Consider the following 22,308-nt stretch of genomic DNA (forward strand, 5'->3'; position numbering starts at 1 on the left):
ACAGTACCGTAACAACACAGACTAATCGCACCACTGTGATTGAGTGTGATCGTATCATTTGACAGTTCAACGTGCGCTATCTTTCTCCCTCTCCCTCACACACGCACAGATATAAAGACGTAAAGACATAGAACAATATAGAGGAAGATCTTTAAGAAGGCCAACATGAAAATAGCCCAGCGGCATGTACACATTCACTGCTAGTCCAGGTGGCACTGCGGCCACACGACATATAACAAACAACATAGTTCTCTCAATCAACAGCCCGTCAGCAGTCCCCCAACTACAAGGTTAGCTGTCCTGTCAATAGTGGTGAATTGCACATCTCAGACCCACCGTCGCCACGGTACATTCCAAAGCATTCACATTAGTTGCGCGATACGTCTCAAATGTAGGCCTATGTGGAACATTAATACAATAGTTGCTATTATAGTTGATACTATTATACTTCATAATACTTCAATTAAGGGCGGATCATACCAGGCTACGATAAACCCATCCTTTGGCATGAGCCAAACCTAGAATCTAGTTCTACTTCAAAACAAAATCACATGGGCCCCAAGTCAATATGCTGCGACGGGCAAACTTAATAACCAAACGGCCTACCTTAAATCGATGTCTTGATCACAGGACGTCTTGCAATATTCCACTTTAATCCATACGGTTTAACACACCAACATTGCTAGCAAGCATTTGCTAACATTGTATTGCTAATTCAGAACTGTGTAGGCTACAATATTTTCTTCCGTTTCTTGACCTCAGCATAACCCCCCTCCGAACAACTGCCAAGTCCAACACAAGTCTGGCTATTAACGAGCCCATCCTCAGCCTCGCCATCGCGAGTCGTGTTTGAACTTGATTTCTTTCGAAATAGTAAAAACTTGTCCATATTTTTTAAGCGCCAACGAGCCGGCAACGAACATCTCTGACTGATAATCTCGCCGCGAGATGTCCGCATATTTGAAATGTTATTTATTTTTCGTAAGACTATGCTATTAATGAAATTATTGTTTCATGTACATTAAATAATAATTAATTAATATTGTACATATTGCTTGGGATAGTTTGTGTTAATTGTGTGTATGTTTTTTTTTTTAATCTGTTCATGTCACTTACAGAGTGTGTGCATGCCCAACGCTCGGGAACTGGGCACGGTGAGGGGGAGGGGAGGAGAGGAGAGTCCCAGGCTGACTCGCGTTGATTTGAACGACAGTCCAGTCACGGCCCTGAAATGTTGACGCTACTCACTGATTATGCACTTAATCTGGTGATTCATATGACAGGAATGGTCGGTATGGTGACGGCTACCGCATTCGGCCATAGGTTTAGTTGAACTTATTTAATACCATTTTACGGAAAATGGCATTATTTCAAATATGTTGTTTGAGTTTGACAAAAAATCAGGGGTTGCTCTGGGGTTTCTGAGTAATTGCTTGGAGTTGCTATAGCAACGGCAAGCAACCGTTTGGCGCCGCCCCTGCCCTCAGCAGCTGCAGCAGGTTCCTGCTGTAACAGCTCAGTGTCTACGCAGTGTGACTGAGGGAGGTTTTTGTACAGCTCTAAATCACTGTGTGAACACAGGGCCAGCATGGACACCCAGACAGTGATAAACTCCTCCATCCTCCCTTTGGACACCAGAGATGGTGAGAGTGTAGCTAGTCCCAGATCTACTGCCGCTGAACCGAACTGGGGTCCCTGTAGGAGTATCTTCTGCATTGTATATCAGCAGTTTGGGAGCTTCTCCAGGTTTCTGGATGTACCAGCTGAGGTCATCCCCAATATCTGAGCTCCCCGTGGCACTGATGGACACAGTCCCCTCCAGACTGATAGTCTTGGATTTGTCAGGTTGTGTCAGAAATTTGCCGGCAGACGACTCTGCAATAAGAAGTGGAGGATGAGCCTTTTGAACCGACTTAAGACAGTGTTCAGCGTAACGTTAGCTTAGAGCACATCAGGAGCAGAGAAGGGAGGAAATACAGCAGGATCAACACAGAATAGAGCCCAAAGCAGCAGGAGGGATCAGAGTGAAGTCATAAGAACATGTGCAGAGTGACGGAGCCATAAGTCTCACCATGAGTAAGAAACGCCAACAATGCTAGCAAGGCTGTGGACGACCTCATCTTGCTCTGGGTGTGTTTGTGATGGCTGGCAGTGAGCATATTTAACGCTTGGCCCTCAGAGATACTCCAAGTCATGCAAAACAGCGAGCCTGTGGGCGGACGAGTATCTACTTTGAGAGACATGAAAGTGAGAGAGATGAGGTTGAGTGAGTTCATCACTTTTGAAAGAAAAATGTAAACCTTGTAATGAATATATTTAGAAACGCTTCATGTTCTGCCAAATGGTGCACTCATAAAAACATATTCAAATGTGAAATTAATAAATGTATATCCTACGATTCTGACCGTATTCATAGATTTTGATGAATGAAAAATTTATATATATTTGATCCAACTGTCAAACATTAATATTCATGCAAAGCCACTCATCTCAAGAGATGAGTGGTATATTACTAAAATCATTTTATTTGATGAGTAGTCATTGTAACAAGAATTCAGTCTAATGAGTAACTAGACTGTATAAAAGGTGAGGTTCTATAAGGTGCATTTCTAGTGTCTGCACAAGTGACCAGCTAACCTACCACTCTGTAGGTCTATAAAGCAGTGATAACACAGAATCATGATAAGAAACCACACGTCTTAAGTCTTGAGTAATTGTATGTAAGTAATGTGAATTTGAGGCATAAATTATGTAAGCTAGTAGTTGAAGTAGTAGATGCGTGTAATATGTTGTATATTAGGTGATAGTTGTATGTGATATATTGTAGTGCAGGAAGTAGCATTATTGATTGTGGTAGTTCAAGTAATATGTAGTTGTTGAGGTAGTAGTCGTGTGTAATATTTGATAGTTGAGGTAGTAGTTGTATGTAATACGTGTTGGTTGAGGTAGTAGTTGTATGTAATAAATAGTAGTTGAGGTAGTAGCTGTATGTTATGTATTGTGGTTGAGGTAGTACTTGTATGTTTAATAATGCTGAGGGATATAATGCTGGCTCTTGGTTGAGGCCCCTGGTTAGAGCCAGCTCTGTGCTCAGCGCTCTGTGTCAGAGTCTCTTCCCCCTCAGCAGCTGCAGCAGGTTCCTGCTGTAACAGCTCAGTGTCTACGCAGTGTGACTGAGGGAGGTTTTTGTACGGCTCTCAATCACTGTGTGAACACCCAGACACTGTTAGGATAGTGGGTACTCTGACAGTGATAAACTGCTGCATCTTCACGCTGGGCGCCGTTGATGGTCAGAGAGAAGTCAGTGCTGCTTCCACTGCCACTAAACCGAGCTGGGGTTGATGATTCACGTGTACTGACACGTGTTATTAGGGGCTTGGGTTCTTCTCCAGGCTTCTGTTGATACCAGAATATAAAATCATTGTTGAAAACCGCTGTGTTGGTTTTACAGGTCAGAGTGACCGTGGATCCTGGAGTAACGGACACTACTGGTGTCTGAGTCACAGTCACCTGACTGCTGGTTCCTGTAGAAAACAAACAAACCACACATTGAGTTATCCGATAGAAAACACAAGCAATCAAAGAAGGGTGGTCCACATTTTGACTGAGTGGAATGAACCAACCTGTTAAGGATCCACAGACCACTGTCCAGAAAAGGAGGGTGAGGTGATTCATGGTTGCCACGGTTTCTGGGGTGTTGAGTGACTGCTCAGAGTCCTGCAGTGTTGAACTCAGAGGACTTTAAACCCTTTCAGAACCCCAGTTTCAGCTGAGCATGCAAAGCTTCCTCTGTATGGAAATGACCTGTTTCCATTCATCAGACTGGGGGTGAGAGCAGGGGCCTAGCCATGTGGGGGCCAGCGGGGGGGGGCACGGCCCTGTTAAGGATCATGCTCAGAGGATGCCCCCTCCTGCCTACGCCCCTGGGTGAGAGTGACTGCAGACATTCTGTGAGGACCACTGTATCTCTTCTACATTCACACTTTTGGAATACAAATATTGATTTGGTTTAAACGATTGGAATTGCAATCTCTGAAAAAAAATCCTTTATTTTTAAAATTTGCGTTTAAAAGAGTAATTTTTTAAATAATTAACAACTTATTCCTTTTCTTATTTCTTACTCATTTGGAAAGTTCTTATAAGATAGGCACCGTGGAGGCACCAAACTCATTGTTGACTGTAAGTACAAGGAGATCTGACATAGTACTAACTTTGAAAACCTATTTTGATTAACTTACCCCTAAAGATCAATAGATTTTCTTTTTTTAAACCAAATTTTATTTTTTCTTATTTAGCTATTGACAGTGTAAACATTCTCTAATGGATCTCAGTCATTAAAAGTTATTGTTGACATTTTTTTTCAAATTATTTATTTCTGGTGAGAAATCCAAAGTTATTAAGAATATAATTGATTTACATTGAACTTCAATAAATGGGCAAACAAGTTTCATACAGGTTCTGTTTCGGAATCTAAAAATGCAGTCATAATTGAATGAAGAGAATCTTTTATTTGTATTGTATTTATTTGCTTAAAATATCCTGTTAGTTTTCTTGCCAAATCCGAAATGAAATAGACATTTCTTTCACTGCCTGAAAGAAAGACTTTTTAAGAAAGGCAACCTGAAAAAAAAGATGAATAAGGTTATATACATTTCCACATTACAATAAACAACATATCCTGATGAATGCTGATGTTCCCTTCCCTCTGTGCTCCTATGAGGCTGATGTTAACTGAGCCTGTTGTCCACTTCTCTCTCTCTCTTCCAGTGGGAGTGGTGCAGCCCACGCTGAGCGTCCTCCCTCCCTCCAGAGTGGAGCTGGAGCAGGGCAGTGCTACACTAGTGTGTGTGGCCAGTGGGGGCTTCCCCTCAGACTGGAAGCTTGGCTGGAAGGTGGGGAGCAGCAGCAGGTCTGGGGGGGTGTCAGATAGCCTGGGGGTCCTGGGGAAAGATGGCCACTACAGCTGGATCAGCACCTTGACCCTCCCTGCAGACCAGTGGAGGAAGGCGGGCTCAGTGAGCTGTGAGGCCAGTAAGAATGGCCAGACGCAGCCTGTCACTCAAACCCTGAATCCTGGAGAGTGTTCAGAGTAGAGAGGCTCCAGCATGGAAGTACTGGAGGATACAGATCTCCTCTGACACGTCTGCTTTATATCTCTCTGTCTCAGGTGGCCCTGCAGCTTTTGCTGAATTACATTAATATAACACGTGTTTGATTCATTAACATTATGCTCTCTTGTTTTTACCCCTTGCTTGGAGTTGTCACATGCTGAATATTGAATAAAGATGTAAAGAATAAATTATTTTTTAGTCATCATTCGTTCGCATTGTTTATCTTCCCGGATTTCGAATTAATGTGGCTTCCAATGTGGCTTCTGTTATCTTTATTAAACAAGTTCCACCACCATTTGAATGAAGGCTTAAAGCTATGGTGTGTATCTCTGAATGAGCAAAGTGTTAGTTGTGAGGATGTTGTTGTAAAGTGTGTTCACTGTATTCAGTGGACCAGTGTCAGTCATAGAGCAACTGCTCCTGAAATGACCCATGTGTGTCAGACTGACTTTCTGTCACTTCATATGAGAGATGTCCAGGTTTCTGCAGATACCAACTTAGAAACATGTAAAAGTATGTCTCAAAAGAAATTCAGTATCTCTCACCAACAAATAGGAACTCTAGCAGTGAGTGATGGAATAACATATTCATAATGTCAGTTTATGAGATTAAACCGACATCGCTAAAAGATGTGTTCCATTAAAAGTATTATGTGAGCAGTGAACTGTAGCTATTCAAATGAATGGTCAAGTTTTAGCTGATGTGCACTTGTCTCTCTTGAGTGATAGAAAGTCAGTGGAAATGTAGGGCTGAGGTATTCAGAATAGTCTCCGGAGACTCCAGTGAAAGCAGCATGTGTGCATGTCTCCATACCAGCTCAATGCCGCCCTCTTTTGTCATCCCAACGCCATTACAATAAAGACTGATTCCATGACCTCAACTCTGTTCACCTCTTTAACCATAACTTAAATATTCCTGAGTAGTATGCTTTTGTTTCATCAGGGTTGGTCCTTGGTTCATAGATTAATCAGATCAATCCCATTTTGAAATCTCCTTATTTAATGTTAGCTCTCCTACTGGACAGCAAAAAAACACTTGGGAGGTGTGGGGACAATGGGGTTTGGATCGTGTTTATTATTGTTCTTCGTATGGTTTGGTAACCCTGGTCAGGGTCGGATCAATTGTTTGCTACGCTTACCCTGGTCAGAGTCCAGTTCATTATTGATATATTTGTCTATGTCTTGTGGGGGGGTAGGGTTGCCCCAGACATTCTTTGTGTTGTGAATGTGAGTTCACCTAGTGAGTATTTGACCCTCACAAATAAAACGTTAAACCAACGAGAAAATTCTTGAGAAAATATAGCCTACAATAACCATCAGCATTCATAATGGATTTCAGGATTCACATGAAGTGACAGAACGCTCAACGCAGCGCCTCGTCCGACGGCGAAGGTGTCTATAGCATTCAGCTGCGGCGCCGACGCAGGGGCCTGTTGCGTGGCAAGTTGGGTTTTTCCGACTATTTTTGACGTTTTCTTCACAGTTGGCCCCTAGCTGCATCAGTTTTTTCAACGTTAATTTTTCTTGTTAAATTTCAATAAAATAACGTGTCATTGTATTAAATTATGTAATATATATAATACACACACACACACACACACACACACACACACACACACACACACACACACACACACACACACACACACACACACACACACACACACACACACACAGACACACACACACATATATATATATATATATATACATATACAAGCGTGACAGTTTAAGCTAAAAATTGACAATGTCTTAATTGCTTCTTTTTTTTAAATACATTAAATGGTGCAATAGTATCTAGTAGTACTTCTCCAACATATACCATTAAATCAAACAGCTTATTGTTTTACTTGTCAATAGTATCTTACAGAGCTCCACGGTATTGGTCCTCCACGATCCCACAATGCACCGCTTCGCCGTATCGGCTCCACGTCAGAGCTGACAGCCGAGCCGATAATGGCTGCAGTCGAGGTGGCACTTCACAGGCGTTGTTGTGTTTAATTTGGCTTCAAAACACCGTAACACGGCATGGATAAACGCCCGCGGTCGTACGTATGTCAAGTGTACATCGCAGACTCGTAAAGTCGCGGTTGTCGAGAGGAAATGAAGTGCCATTCTGTGCGTTTGTCTGCCCGTACTAGCGTTACGTTACGCCGCCTATGAGCGACTGGTCGGGGGGGCTGTCTTCTCTTACGTTATATGTCACCGTATGGTGGTCTGTGAACCCGCTTTAACAAACCCGCGATAAAGTTAGCTTCGACCCGGGACGTGTTACCGCGACGTGACGGGTTAATGAGGTAGCTCACGTCCCGCCCTCGTCAGACCAGGCCTGCTCCGCTCGGGTCCGGTCCGTTTGCTCCGAGGAGATGTCATCATGGCTGGGAGGACTGGGCTCCGGCCTGGGCCAGGTCGGGGGAAGCCTGTCCTCGTTCACCGGGCAGATCTCCACCTTCACCAAGGACATGCTGCTGGAAGGTGTGGAGGAGGTTGGAGGTAGGTGGTGGTGGTGGTGTGGGGTGTGTGTGGAGCTGTTGAGGGACGGGTGTGGACGTCTGGACGGGTCCCACTCTGCCTGGTTTCAACTTGGAAAAGTACAAATGTAAGCTCAGCGCTTCTTGTGTCGAGACATCAGGTGTATAAGAACCATATGTCACAAATACGAACCCAGCTCTCGTCCCAGTGCAAACTAATCCAGTGGTCCGGCTGTCACTTGATCACATCCCCGAACAAGGATTTGCCCACTGTCATTATGGGGCATATATTAAAATATCGTTGTAAAATAATGCACACATATACTACGACTATTGTCAAACAGTACATGCATCGCGCTCATACAATTATTTTTTTGCTTGAAGAAGCCAAAGGTCTGTATTTAGTGTTGGGGTATCACTGAAAACCGGATGTTCGTCATATCACGCAACGACGCGGGGCTCGTTCTGTTTACCAAACCTTCACAACAGACCTAGGAGCTGACATGAAGATGCTCCTTTCTTTGGTCAATCATTTAAAGAAGCTTAGCAATTTCCTACTATAAATTTGAGCATTATTTGAATGATTCTGTTCATACATATTTTAAGGATTATAAACCCTTACTATTGTTAACATTAACCCTTTTGAAGGTTAACGGTATGTCCCAGAAACAGATTCAAATAAATGACTCGATTTGAGATTGAAGAAGAAATTGTTCTTGGGTGTAATCATGAAGACTGTTACTGTACAGTACATACGGTTTGTTTTTACTCGTATATCAATATGTCAATAAGATGAAGAGTCTTGGACAAACAGTTTGAATAATATGAGTGTGACTAACGCTGTCAACGTGTGAATCCCTTATTTAAACCATCCGATGAAGGTGTATGGCATCGATCTGCTCCTAACTCAGCCTCCCAACAATCTGTGTCTGTGGCTGATAAAGTTCAGCAGAGCCCAAGAACTTTGCTCTCCCATGTCCAACTCACAGCCTTCTCCACAACACAAAAACAACGTCATGATCTTATCACCCAGAGACAGTCTGGGCTTACACAAGTCTGGCTTCAACCCAAATATATACAGGACACCAACTAGATGTACTGTTGTTTAAGCACAAATGTATTCAACTAACTTTATTTGTATGTTTTTCATTCCTTGGGGAGGGGATTTAAGTGCCATGTTCTGGGAGAGAGATGTGTTTGCCAGGCCAGTCAAGCCAGTTTGTCGTGTTTATCAGATGAGTCTGTCTGTGTGTGCACCCATAGGCTAGATTCATTTGAAGTGTATGTAGCTGTGAGTTTGCTCAAGTAACCCAAAACAAACTTATGGAATTCCATACGTGTGAAGTACTGGAGCAACGTTCTCCACTTCCCGTTCCTAGATTTTACGCTGAGCCTGTCATTTCCTCTCCTACCACAGATGCCGCCACGGAATTACAGGTCTCCAATTCCAAATTGATGCAAGTGGAGACGGCTTTCACTGCGCAGCGCTCGGAGGTACTGTTCCTGGAGCTATTGGGACCATAGTTATTCACACTTTATCAAGGGTCGTTTTAACAGTTATTCACACATTATTAAGGGTGATTTTAACTGTAATTCACACTATATCAAGGGTGGTTTCAACAGTTATTCATCCTTTATTAAGGGTGGTTTTAACAGTTATTCACACTTTATTAACGGCCGTTCTAACCGTTATTCACACTTTATTTAGTTATTTAAGTAGTTATCCACACACTCTATAAAGGTTAGTACTGATGTTATTAGCTAAACATACTTTATGAAGAGTTTTTATCACTGAATCATTATTGACATCGTTTTTAACCTTATTTTTGTAGTTCAGACTTTCAGGAAACTCGTATACAACTTCTGACTTAAAATGCATGTAAAAATATATATAAACAAGACCGTTTTATAAACAAAATCATTTATTCATGTGGATGTGGCCAAGCAAGAACAATGTCACTATCAGCACCGGTGCAACAGGGAGATTAAATGAAAGAGACAAAAAGCAACTCAACAGCGTTATTTACCTTATTCACACGCTGGGTGGCTGGGTGGGTCCTGCTAGGGTTTGGACCCAACATGTTGAGCTGCTCAAGGTGTCCTGTGTTAAGGACCCTGATGTCCTCTGTCTGTCTGAGCAGCACGAGCGACTGAAGAAGCTCCACGTGGAGCTGGAAGAGAAGCTGGAGGCCTCGGAGATCCAGAACAAGCAGCAGTCCACAGAGTACAGGAACCAGCTGCAGCAGAGAGATGTGAGGATGTGTTATGTTCATATAGAGACGATGTGTTCATGTTCATGTTCATATACAGACCTATGGTTATGTTATGTTTGTGTTCATATAGAGACCTATGGATGTATTATCTTCATACTGAGACCTATGAATGTGTTGTCTTCATATACTAGAGGCCTATGGTTATGTTATGTTTGTGTTCATATGCTAGAGACCTATGAATGTGTTTGTGTTCATATAGAGACCTATGAATGTGTTATGTTTGTGTTCATATACTAGAGACCTATGGATGTGTTTGTGTTCATATAGAGACCTATGAATGTGTTATGTTTGTGTTCAAATACTAGAGACCTATGGATGTGTTTGTGTTCATATAGAGACCTATGAATGTGTTATGTTTGTGTTCAAATACTAGAGACCTATGGATGTGTTTGTGTTCATATAGAGACCTATGAATGTGTTATGTCTGTGTTCAAATACTAGAGACCTATGGATGTGTTTGTGTTCATATACTAGAGACCTATGGATGTGTTACGTTCATTTAGAGATGATGTGTTATGTTCATGTTCATATAGAGACGTATAGGTATGTTATGTTTGTAGATCTATCTGCCTAGGAACATCTGTTGACGTGTGTGTGTGTGTGTGTGTGTGTGTGTGTGTGTGTGTGTGTGTGTGTGTGTGTGTGTGTGTGTGTGTGTGTGTGTGTGTGTGTGTGTGTGTGTGTGTGTGTGTGTGTGTGTGTGTGTGTGTGCACGCGCTTGTGTACATCTGTTGACGTGCGTGTGTGTGTGTGTGTGTGTCCCTCCAGGTGGAGATCAGTCACCTGAAGGCCAGGCAGAGTGGTCTCCAGGACGAGATACAGACCCTCCGGCACTCCTCCCACGTGGCCATGCTCCCTCTCACCACCTCCTCCTCCTCCACCGTCCCCACCACCACCTCCTCTTCCTCCTCCTCCTCCTCCTTCATGCCACACACCGTGGGCGGCCATCACGGTTTCCACGGCGACGAGATGGATCTCAGCGACGTCATGTGGTCGCAGCAGGAGATCAACCGTCTGGCCACGGAGGTGGCGCGCCTGGAGGCGGAGCTGTCCCACTGGAGACGCGTTGCCCAGGTTACCACCACTCCCCCGCTGCCATTGTTATACCCCCCCCCCCCCCCCCCCGCGCGCGCAGACCGGGACGGGCAAACGTGTTTTAATCTGAAGTTTCATATTTGGATTTGGATAGAAATGAACAATATCAATGATATTCGATGGCAGATGTTTCATGTGGTGGAAGAGGCGTTTTGAAAAAATTTATCCAGAATGGAGTTCATGATTGTCAAAGCAATGGAAGAAGGATGTGAACTATGGTACCTTTATATCTTAGTTCCGAAAACCACCTTTTCTTTAGGCGTCCAATTCAACTGGGTCTGGAAATGGTGACCAGGCGGACGGCCTTCTACTCCAAAGAACCATCGAGGTGAGGGTTTAATGCTTAAAACCCCTGTTAATCACATCTCTGTGTACCGCAATCTGTTGTGTACACATCAAACCAAGTGTTGTGTTGAGACTTGACACTGTGTGTGTGTGTGTGTGTGTGTGTGTGCTTGTGCTTGTGTACATGCGTGTGTGTGTGTGTGTGTGTGTGTGTGTGTGTGTGTGTGTGTGTGTGTGTGTGTGTGTGTGTGTGTGTGTGTGTGTGTGTGTGTGTGTGTGTGTGTGTGTGTGTGTGTGTGTGCACCAGGACCTGCGGGAGCAGATGAGCCGGGAGGTGGACGAGCACCAGCACGAGATGGCCGCCCTGCAGGACGCCCAACGCCACAAGATGGCCGACTTCAGCCGACGCCACCGCGAGGAGCTGGCCGAGTATGAGGAGCGCATCGAGGAGCTGGAGGAGCAGCTCCACACCGGTGAGGAACAACACTCCTCCTCATCCCTCCTCACTCCTCCTCACTCCTCCTCACTCCTCCTCACTCCACCATCCCTCCTCGCTCCTCCTCACTCTTCCTCACTCCTCCTCACTCTTCCTCACTCCACCATCCCTCCTCACTCCTCCTCACTCTTCCTCACTCCACCATCCCTCCTCACTCCTCCTCACTCTTCCTCACCCCACCATCCCTCCTCACTCCTCCTCACTCCTCCTCACTCCTCCTCACTCTTCCTCACTCCACCATCCCTCCTCACTCCTCCTCACTCCTCCTCACTCTTCCTCACTCCACCATCCCTCCTCACTCTTCCTCACTCCACCATCCCTCCTCACTCCTCCTCACTCCTCCTCACTCCTCCTCAACAAACTTCACTCCTTCTCTCTCCTCCTCACTCCTCCTCACTCTTCCTCACAGGGGAGAGATCTCAGCCCTCCTCCCCCTCCTCCCCCTCCTCCACCTCCCAGCCAGACGTCCAGAGCACCTCCCTCCAGCGAGACTCCCAGCTGGAGGAGCTGAGGGCCAGCCTGGAGGAGGCGCAGAGCAGCCGGGGCCTCCTGCAGAGGCAGAGGGAGGAGGCGCAGGAGGAGAACGCCGAGCTGCTGCAGAACTACTCTCGGCTCCAGGCGTCGGTGGCGGAGCTCCAGGCCCGGGTCCAGGAGCAGGAGGACAGGGCCGTGCACAGGGCCCAGATGGAGAGCGAGATCCAGGGGCTGAGGAAGGCCCTCGCAGGTAGAGAGCCAGGAGGGCGTTCCTCCAGCAGGGGCTGTGTGTGTGACCGCCGCCCCCCCAGGCTAAACCTCCCTCCTCCTGAGGCCTATTGGGAGGTTTTGAATCGAGGTCTGAGACCTGAGTCGTTTGGCTTTAGTGGTTGGAAGTTGCGGGATTGATTCCCTGCTCGGGCTGAACGATTTGGGAAAATAATCGAAATGGGATTATTTCGACCAATGTTGCGATTTAGTATGCGGTTTTTCTTTTAAATGTTCCTTTCTTTCTGTATTATTCACTAAACAAGCAATAAATCATTCTGTAGTATGTATGACCAACACAATATTGGAAGCAGTCAACATATAAACGTCTCTTTCCTTTCGGCCAGGCCTATGTGTTGAGATGAATTGATATTATAACATTTTTATTTAACAGAATTGTAAAAATGTTAACCCTTTTTTGTATAATTTGTTTCGCCACATTTTTAATTAGCAAATCGCTTTCTATTACATCTTGATGTCGGTTTGAATTTGATTAATCGTTCAGCCCTAATCCCTGCCGTGTGGCTGTCAGAGAACTGGTTTTCAATATGCCTTCAATGTTCTCAACCTCGCTCTATAGACAACGCTGTACGTTTCCATCTAACCGCATGGCGTTGTCTCTGGTTGTCATACTGCTGTGTATTTCTACATGACGGATGTGTGGATATGAATAATGCATGATGACGGTGAACACGTACCCACACCTGCTTGTTTTGTTCCAGGCGCCGAACAGGAGCTGGAGAGACTGCAGGGTCTGCCTGAGGTGGGTGTAGTGCAGTGCAGTGCAGTGTACTCCACGTGACATTAGGTCCTACGACACTGGACCTCTGAATGCATACAACCCCCCCCCCCCTCCAGTATCCTTCTCATCCCTCTCCTCCGTCAGGCTGCACCCAGAGAGGAGGTGGAGCACGCCGACATCCTGGAGCTGAACACCGTCATCGGCTCTTTGCGGGAGGAGAAGGAGCGCCTGGAACAGGACAAGGTGTGTTTGTGTGTGTGTGTGTGTGTGTGTGTGTGTGTGTGTGTGTGTGTGTGTGTGTGTGTGTGTGTGTGTGTGTGTGTGTGTGTGTGTGTGTGTGTGTGTGAGTGATAATCCACAGTTGGTAGGCAAATTGACATTTCTAATACGCTGCTGATAAAATACTATCATCTCTCATGCAGAGCGCAAAGTCCAGCTTTACATAGCAAAAGTCTTTCCCATTCTGGGCTGGAGGTAAGACATGGCAGGGACCCATACCTCCTGCATCTGGAGTCTCCATAGCTTAGGGTTGTTGTGCTTGATGGTGGAGCGCATCATGGTGTGATGTAGGGCTGCTCTATTATGGAAGGGAATCATAATCCCGATTTATTTTGGTCAGCGTTGAAATAACGATTATTTTAGAGTTTGATAACATGATGCATTCATCCAGCGTTCTTCTCCAGCTGTTATGCACTTTCGATCAAACATTTAACGAATGAAAATAATTGAAATCACGATCCAAATTTCGATTAATTGGCCAGCCCTAGCGTGATGTTCAGTCTCCATAGCCAAGGATTGCTGTGCTCGATGGTAGAGCCCATCATGGTGTGAGGTTCAGTCTCCCCCTCCGTGTCGTCCAACAGCGCTCCCTGCAGGCCAGCCTGGAGGCGAGCGAGGCCAGGGGGGGAGGAGGAGGAGGAGGAGGAGGAGGAGGAGGAGGAGGAGGAGGAGGAGGAGGTCCTGGGGAGTGCCTGGGTCTGGAGGAGCTGCAGGAGGAGCTGGGGAGGAGAGCCAAGCGGCTCCTGGAGGCCCAGGAGGAGCGGGAGACGCTGCTGGCTGAGCTGGAAGAGCTGGACGGCCAGAACCAGGAGGCCACGCAGGTCCGCAGACACGAGACGCTTCTGTTTTGCACAAATGTTAAATATGTAAAGCGCTGTTTGGTTGACATGTCGACCCATGTCGAGGTTCGTCTGTATTGGACTGATTCTGTTGGACTGGTGCCTGTGAAGCAGTACCCATGATGCTTTCTATGCTTCACTATGCTTGTATCGCAAACGCTGTTAAGGGCTGATTATAGTCCCACGTTCGCGCAACGCAAGGACCACGCAGACGCTTCGACGCAGTCGTGAACGTGTTTTGGTTCTGCGTCGGGGTTTTAGGGAGCGGACCAATCACAGCCCTTGCTGCTGCGTCGCCTCGGCAGAAGGTTAACATTTTTGGGAGGCGCACGTCGGGCCCTTGGGGTGGACGCAAGGAGGGTCCGCGAGGACGTAACGGGTCCATAACCCCCTTGCGTTGCGTGAAGGTGGGACCATAATCGGCCCTTTAATGTGCATCACATTCGACAATAACGTGCAGTCTTTGAACAAGCCTGTGAATAACCTAACTATAACATGAAGGTATCACCAGCCGTCCTTAACATAGTAGTACAGTGTGCGAGTCCCGAGGCGTCGTCCTGACGTCGGGCGTGTGGTTCTGCGTCTCCTTGTCTCCAGCACATGATCTCGGTGAAGGAGCAGCTCTCCGGGCAGCTGCAGGAGTCCCAGGAGGAGGTGTCCCGGCTGACCTCCGACCTCACGGCCCTGCGGGAGAAACTCAGCCAGAGCGCCTTCACCCTCAACGACCTGCACATGGGCAACCGGACCCTGGAGGACACGGTGAAGGAGCTGAGGGCCCGCCTGGGCCGGGCACAGGAGGAGGCCCGGGAGGCCCGCAGCGAGACCTCGGAGCTCCGGCGGTCTCTGCAGGAGAAGGAGGAGAGGCCCGACTGGACAGGAGAGCGAGGAGACCAGGGAGAAGGAGAAGCGGCACGAGCGGAGCGGGAAGTCGGGCTGAGGGCCGAGCTGCTGGAGAAGGAGAAGGACCTGGCGGAGCTCCGGAGCGAGCTGGGGGAGGCGAGGATCTCCCGGGAGGAGGCGATGTCCGAGAACTATGAGATGAAGGTGACGTTGGGGCAGCGCAGGTTGCAGGAGGAGGAGGAGGAGGAGGAGGCTGCGGGGAAGGTGGGCGAGCTCGGCAGGCAGCTGAGGGACGGCCAGGCGTCGCTGAGCAGGACGGTCCTGGAGAAGGACACCCGCATCGAGGCCCTGAAGCTGGAGAAGAGCCAGCTGGAGGGCGAGCTGAGCCGGGCCGAGGGCGAGCTGGCGGGCCGGGCCCGGCGCTACCAGCAGACCATCGAGGAGCTGAGCCGGGCGCGCTCCCTGGACGCCACGGCGCTGCAGACGGAGCACGAGCGCGCGGTGCGCCTCAACCAGGACAAGGAGCAGGAGATCGCCCAGCTGAGGAGGGACGTGGAGCAGATGGCGGCGGACCACCGGGACACCAACGAGATGCTGTCCATCACGGTGGCGGGGCAGGAGCAGCTGACGGACCTCCTGCAGGAGAAGGACTCCTTCATGGACACGCTGAAGCAGAACGCGGCCGAGCTCCAGAGGGAGCTGGAGGACAAGGCGGAGGAGGTGTCCCGGGAGGCGCGGGCCCTCCGGCAGGCGCTGGAGGAGCGGGACCGCCACCTGGGCGTCATGAAGGAGGACAACAGCCACCTGAGGGAGGAGATCGACCGGCTCCGGGACCAGCAGAGCCGGCCGCAGCCCCACACGGAGCCCCGCACGCTGGACATCATCACGGAGCTGGAGACGGAGATCCACCAGCTCAAGGCCGCCCGGGACCGCCTGGAGGACGAGACGCACGCCCTGAGGAGGGCCGCGGAGGAGCAGCAGGCCTCCCTGCTGCTCGCCCAGCAGTCCCTCCTGGCCCAGCAGGGGGAGCTGGAGCAGGCCCGCGCCCGCCAGGAGCAGACCCTCCAGAACTACAACCGCCACCTCCAGGCCCGGGACGAGGAGGTGGCGCGTCTTCAGCAGGCGGTGGACGGCCTCGGCGGGCCGCCTCCCCCCGCCCCCCAGGACCAGGGGGAGGTCATCCTTCGCCAGGACAAGGACGACCAGTCCCTGAACGGCGGCGAGAGCGGCAACGAGAAGCACGACCTCTCCAAGGTGGAGATCCAGCGGCTGGTGCAGGGCATCCAGGAGAAGGAGAGCGAGATCCACCAGCTCAGCGAGAGGAACGTCTCCCTGGCCCGGCAGCTGGACCAGCTGGCCCTGAGCCGCGACGAGGCGGGCAAGCTGGCCCAAATGGTGCGGCAGAAGGACCTGGAGCTCCAGGCCCTCCACGCGCGTGTCGCCGCGGGCCAGGACGTGCTGTACCTCCAGCAGCAGCTGCAGGCGTACGCGCTGGAGCGGGAGCAGGTGCTGTCGGTGCTCAACGAGAAGACGCGCGAGAACAGCCAACTGCGCTCGGACTACCACCGCCTCGTGGACATCGTGTCGGGCAAGGAGGCGGCGCTGCTCCAGCTGCGGCAGGAGAACACGCGGCTGGCCGACATGAGCGACCCGTCGGGCAGCCAGGAGATGTTCCGCGAGACCATCCAGAACTTGTCGCGCATCATCCGCGAGAAGGACATCGAGATCGACGCGCTGACGCAGAAGTGCCAGACGCTGGTGGCGGTGCTGCAGGCGTCGGCGGGCCCGGGGCCCGGCGCCGGCGGCGGCGGATCGTGGGCCGGCGGCTGCGGCGTCAGCAGCAACCAGTTTGAGGAGCTGCTGCAGGAGCGCGACACGCTGAAGCAGCAGGTGAAGAAGGTGGAGGAGTGGAAGCAGCAGGTGATCACCACCGTGAAGAACCTGCAGCACGAGTCGGCGCAGATGCACGAGGAGCTGCTGACGCTGCAGGGCAAGGTGTCGGCCGACAGCGACTGCAGCTCCCAGCTGTCGGTGGACTACGCCCGCCTCATCCAGAGCTACGAGCTGAAGGAGCGCCGGCTGGGCAGCCTGGGTCAGGAGCTGGCCCAGGTGCAGCAGAGCATCAGCCAGCTGAGCAGCACCAAGGACGTCCTGCTGGGCAAGCTGGACAGCGTGGTCCCCGAGGTCGCCGCGGTCGCTGGGCAGCTGGCGCAGGCCGGAGAGGCGCTGCTCTCCATGGAGCCTCTCGGTGAGTTCGTCTGCACCTCGTACACTTTGTTTGATGCACCGCAGTGTCGCATTTGGAGTACGGCTGCTCGACTCATGGGAAAAATCCTAAGCACGATTATTTTGGTCAATATTGAAATCACGATTATTGAAACAATTATTTTTGAAAGTTTTTGAAAACATGATGTATTTTTCCAGCATTTCTCACCAAAAAAAACCACTTTGTAACTGAGAACTTTTTGAGAAACAAAAAATTCCCACAAATACAAAAAAATAGAAAAGGTTCAAATCGAAAGTAATGTACAAATATGTATCCAGCTGTTCGCAGATTTCTATAGAAAATGAGAAAATACGATAAAAGTTGATTAACTGGACAGACCAATGTGGAGCCTAGGCTTGTGTCATCTGTACCCAGCTGAGTTTCTCCGACCCCCAGTCCTAACATGACACCAACCCCACCAACAGCTCCAGTCCAGCGGGGGGCAGCACCGGCTCCGTCCGCCGGAGGGCTGCAGCAGCTGCAGGCGGAGGTCCGGTCCCTCCGGGCCGCGCTGGCGGAGCGGGACGCGGCCGTCCGGACGCTGCAGGAGAGCGCCCTCCGGCTGTCGGCCTCGGAGGGCGATCAGCGGGGGCTCCGGGCGGAGGAGGAGGCGCGCCGCGCCCGGGAGCGCCTGGAGACGCTGCAGCACGCCGCCCGGGAGAAGGACCTGCTGATCAAGTCCAAGGGCGACCAGCTGGCGCAGGCCAGCGAGGCGCTGAGGAGCCGCGAGAGCGACAGCGAGGTGCTGAGGCAGGCGGTGACCAACCTGAAGGAGCGCGCGCTGATCCTGGAGCTGGACGGACGCTCGCTGAAGGAGGAGAACGAGGCGGTCGCCACCCGCTCCCGGGAGAAGGAGTCGGAGTTCCGGGCGCTGCAGGAGACCAACATGCAGGTGTCATTCCTGCTGCGGGAGAAGGAGTTCCAGCTGACCTCCATGAGCGAGAAGGCCGCCACCTTGGAGAAGATGCTCAAAGACAAGGACCAGGTTGGCCGGGGTTCCATCTGAGATTATGAACGCTTTGGCTCTGGCTTTGGGTTTCGATCGAGGTTTTGACTCGTTTTCTAGGATGCTTTGTTTTTATAGTTGGAGCAGGTCCTTCTCCAAGTGTGTAGAGACTCCATGGGGAGTCCTTAGTGTGTAGAGACTCCGTGGGGAGTCCTAAGTGTGTAGAGACTCCGTGGGGAGTCCTTAGTGTGTAGAGACTCCGTGGGGAGTCCTTAGTGTGTAGAGACTCCGTGGGGAGTCCTTAGTGTGTAGAGACTCCGTGGGGAGTCCTTAGTGTGTAGGGACTCCGTGGGGAGTCCTTAGTGTGTAGGGACTCCGTGGGGAGTCCTTAGTGTGTAGGGACTCCGTGGGGAGTCCTTAGTGTGTAGGGACTCCGTGGGGGCTCGTGAGTCAGTAGAGACTCTATGGGGGCTCGTGACTGTGTAGGGACTCTGTGGGGGCTCATGAGTGTGTAGGGACTCCGTGGGGGGCTCATCAGTGTGCCGCTGTGCCTCAGGGGAACTCCGGGGAGCTGAACCAGCTGCTGAACGAGATGAGGTCCATGCAGGAGAAGGCGGTGCTCTTCCAGCAGGAGCGCGACCAGGTCATGCTGGCCCTCAAGCAGAAGCAGATGGAGACCACGGCCGTGCACACCGAGGTACGGGGCAGCCCCTCTGACCCCCTAACCCCACCCTCCTGCATCCCCAGGCTCTAACCCCACCTCCTCCGTCCCCCAAGCCTCTGACCCCACCCTCCTCGTTGACCCAGCTTCTTACCCCACCCTCCTCCGCCCCCGCCACCTGACCCCACCCCCCTCAGTGTCTCCGCCCTCTAACCCCACACTCCCCCTCGTTGACCCAGCCTCTAACCCCTCCCTCCTCGTTGACCCAGCCTCTAACCCCGCCCTCCTCTAACCCCGCCCTCCTCTAACCCCTCCCTCCTCGTTGACCCAGCCTCTAACCCCAACCTCCTCTAACCCCGCCCTCCTCTAACCCCGCCCTCCTCTAACCCCACCCTCCTCGTTGACCCAGCCTCTAAACCCGCTCTCCTCTAACCCCGCCCTCCTCTAACCCCACCCTCCTCTAACCCAACCCTCCTCCTCGTTGACCCAGCTTCTAACCCCATCCTCTAACCCCACCCTCCTCGTTGACCCAGCCTCTAACCCCACCCTCCTCGTTGACCCAGCCTCTAACCCCACCCTCCTCTAACCCCATCCTCTAACCCCACCCTCCTCGTTGACCCAGCCTCTAACCCCGCCCTCCTCGTTGACCCAGCCTCTAACCCCGCCCTCCTCGTTGACCCAGCCTCTAACCCCGCCCTCCTCGTTGACCCAGCCTCTAACCCTGCCCTCCCCCTCCGCCCCCCAGCTGCAGCGGGTGAAGGACAAGGAGGCCCGTCTGAACGTGGAGCTGGAGCGCCTGCGGAGCCACCTGCTGGAGATGGAGGACTCCTACACCCGCGACGCGCTGGCCGCCGAGGACCGCGAGGTGGAGCTGCGGCGGCGGGTGGCGCTGCTGGACCAGAGGCTGGCCTCCTCCTCCAGCGCCGTGGAGAACGCCAGGTCGGTTGCTAGGTTACCGTGGTGAGGCTGTCGTTGTTGTTGTTGTTGTTGTTGTGTGGCTGTGAAGCACCATTTTACTTACTATTTTGTATTAGATCTATATAGATGGATAGATATAGATATATCTAGAGATAGATAGGGATGTGGCCCCTCTCTAGGACCCCTCTCTGGTCCCCAGCCCTCCTCTCTGGTCCCCAGTCCCCCTCTGGGACCCCTCTCTGGTCCCCCTCTCTAGGACCCCTCTCTGGTCCCCCTCTCTGGTCCCCAGTCCCTCTCTGGTCCCCCTCTCTGGTCCCAGGCCCCCTCTCTAGGACCCCTCCCTGGTCCCCCTCTCTGGTCCCCCTCTCTAGGACCCCTCTCTAGGACCCCTCTCTGGTCCCCGGCCCCCCTCTGAAGGCTGTCCCCCCCCCCCCCTCAGCGTCCAGGCCGGCCTGCAGGTGGAGTCCCTGCAGGAGCAGCTGGGTGCGGCGGTGAGGCAGAGGGACGAGGCCCAGATGAAGCTCCACACCTCCCAGGAGCAGGTGAAGCAGTACGCCCAGTCGCTCTCCAACCTGCAGATAGTGCTGGAGCAGTTCCAGCAAGGCAAGTGGCACCAACACACTTTCTTAATCTGCGCATCGAGTTAATCGTGGTGGTTCTGATCAGGAGAGCAAGAAACTCGGACTACCGTCAAACAAAACTACGCAAACATTATGTCTGCCCCCTAGTCACAGTAAGGAGGGACACTCCATCTTGTGTTCCCTAGTTTGGGCCATGCTAGTTCCTCAGTGTGCCACCTTCTCACCACTAGTCCCCTGCTCCCCTCTGGTTCAGCCGTGGAAGAGTTCTCTGCGTCTGGGTACTGTGCAGCTCAGCTGTGTGACTTGGGGTTCGGTTTGAAGGGGGGGTGAATGATATATCAACTGTAGAGATATTTGTGTTGTTTATGAGACGTTGTTCATCATAGTGTTGTTTATATTAATATTGACGTGATAATGTCGTGGAGAACGGTGTTTAATATCATGATCCTCATGATCACTTGTTGTTTACTATGATGTTCATTATGATCAAGGTTATGATGATCACGTGGTTACCATGAATGTTGTTTTGCGATATTGTTGTGTACGATCATCATGTTGTTATCGTCAATGTTGCTTAGGACCACGTTGTTTACGATCCCACCTGCGGTGCTGATGTTATTGTTGTTGACGATGTGTTTTTGACGAGAACGCGTCTGTGCCTGCAGAGGAGAAATCCATGTACTCGTCGGAGCTGGACAAGCTGAGGAGGGAGAAGGAGGCGCAGAGGAGCAGAGCCGAGCGGCTGGAGGACCAGGCCTCAGCCCTGCAGGTACCACCCATAATCACACCCATCACACCCATCACTGTCCTGAGGGCCGAGTGCGCCTGGGGGGATGAGTGTTTTCTGGGGATGAGTGTTTTCTGGGGTATGAGGGTGTCTGAGGGACGAGAGTGTCTGAGGGCTGGGTGTTTTAAATGGTGCTCTCCGTCTCCAGATGAACCTGGACGAGGCCAACAGTGCTCTGGAGTCTGCCTCGCGTCTGACTGACCAGCTGGACCTCAACGAAGAGCAGATGGAAGACCTCCGCAAGCAAGGTGAGACCCCCGCAGACACACTTCTTACAGACCTTATGTAGGCCTTCCTGCCCACGGTGATGCTCCACACCTCAACAGACCTTGTATAGGCCTTCCTGCCCACTGTGATACTCCACACCTCAACAGACCTTGTATAGGCCTTCCTGCCCACTGTGATACTCCACACCTCAACAGACCTTATATAGGCCTTCCTGCCCACGGTGATGCTGACAGTGAGTCCGTCTGGGTCCTGGTCTATAAACTAACTGTACTACTTTAATCGTCATACACACATCATGTGCACGGCTCTCCCTCTCTCCACATCCATCTTCTGTGCTGGCCACCTTCACAGCCCTATCTGACACCGTACACACGGCCCACACACTTACACACACCTCGCCATATATAGATACAGAAGGGCTGTGCAGGGAATACAATAACATGCCACACACACAGACACAGACACACACACACACACACACACACACACACACACACACACACACACACTCTTTCACTTTAATAACGTTTCTAACTGTCAAAGTGACTTTGGGAATTCTCTCCAATTATGATAATATAAACCCTGGCCGGGCTGATGGGATGAGGTCATGGCCGAAACACGATGAGCTCACCTCTATGGACGTCTCCTGGGCACAGCGTTGCATGCACAAAATAAATAACAAGAAAGGAAAACGTCAGATTTCTCCCAGTTCCATGAGGTGCCAGTCCTTGCATTTTGCACATACCCCTG

The 22,308-nt window shown here is 50.7% G+C and overlaps 1 protein-coding gene and 2 gene segments (V, D, J or C); 2 read left to right on the forward strand and 1 right to left on the reverse strand.

The window, feature by feature from the left end:
- The window catches only part of LOC115544141 (Ig kappa chain V-III region MOPC 63-like), a 32,851-nt gene extending 29,171 nt beyond the window's left edge, over positions 1-3,680 (reverse strand). Inside the window, 3 exon segments of the V gene segment in view lie at positions 1,910-1,912; positions 3,215-3,524; positions 3,624-3,680. Of these exon segments, the coding sequence occupies positions 1,910-1,912; positions 3,215-3,524; positions 3,624-3,675 (365 nt within the window).
- Positions 1-5,093, forward strand: part of LOC115544139 (immunoglobulin kappa light chain-like) — a 38,907-nt gene extending 33,814 nt beyond the window's left edge. The window contains 2 exon segments of the V gene segment in view: positions 4,148-4,179; positions 4,768-5,093. Coding sequence covers positions 4,148-4,179; positions 4,768-5,093 — 358 coding nt within the window.
- A 1,933-nt stretch (positions 5,094-7,026) lies between these two features.
- The window catches only part of trip11 (thyroid hormone receptor interactor 11), a 20,044-nt gene continuing 4,762 nt past the window's right edge, over positions 7,027-22,308 (forward strand). The window contains exons 1-17 of the mRNA XM_030356822.1: positions 7,027-7,603; positions 8,999-9,075; positions 9,723-9,833; positions 10,623-10,928; positions 11,209-11,277; positions 11,542-11,707; positions 12,140-12,454; positions 13,194-13,234; positions 13,358-13,456; positions 14,077-14,313; positions 14,929-17,419; positions 17,863-18,422; positions 18,940-19,080; positions 19,790-19,983; positions 20,402-20,565; positions 21,209-21,312; positions 21,479-21,578. Of these exons, the coding sequence (XP_030212682.1) occupies positions 7,477-7,603; positions 8,999-9,075; positions 9,723-9,833; positions 10,623-10,928; positions 11,209-11,277; positions 11,542-11,707; positions 12,140-12,454; positions 13,194-13,234; positions 13,358-13,456; positions 14,077-14,313; positions 14,929-17,419; positions 17,863-18,422; positions 18,940-19,080; positions 19,790-19,983; positions 20,402-20,565; positions 21,209-21,312; positions 21,479-21,578 (5,302 nt within the window). The 5' untranslated portion in view covers positions 7,027-7,476. The remainder of the gene's footprint in view (positions 7,604-8,998; positions 9,076-9,722; positions 9,834-10,622; positions 10,929-11,208; positions 11,278-11,541; positions 11,708-12,139; positions 12,455-13,193; positions 13,235-13,357; positions 13,457-14,076; positions 14,314-14,928; positions 17,420-17,862; positions 18,423-18,939; positions 19,081-19,789; positions 19,984-20,401; positions 20,566-21,208; positions 21,313-21,478; positions 21,579-22,308) is intronic.

This window comes from Gadus morhua, chromosome 5 (assembly GCF_902167405.1).
Source record: "Gadus morhua chromosome 5, gadMor3.0, whole genome shotgun sequence".
Classification (NCBI taxonomy): Eukaryota; Metazoa; Chordata; class Actinopteri; order Gadiformes; family Gadidae; genus Gadus; species Gadus morhua.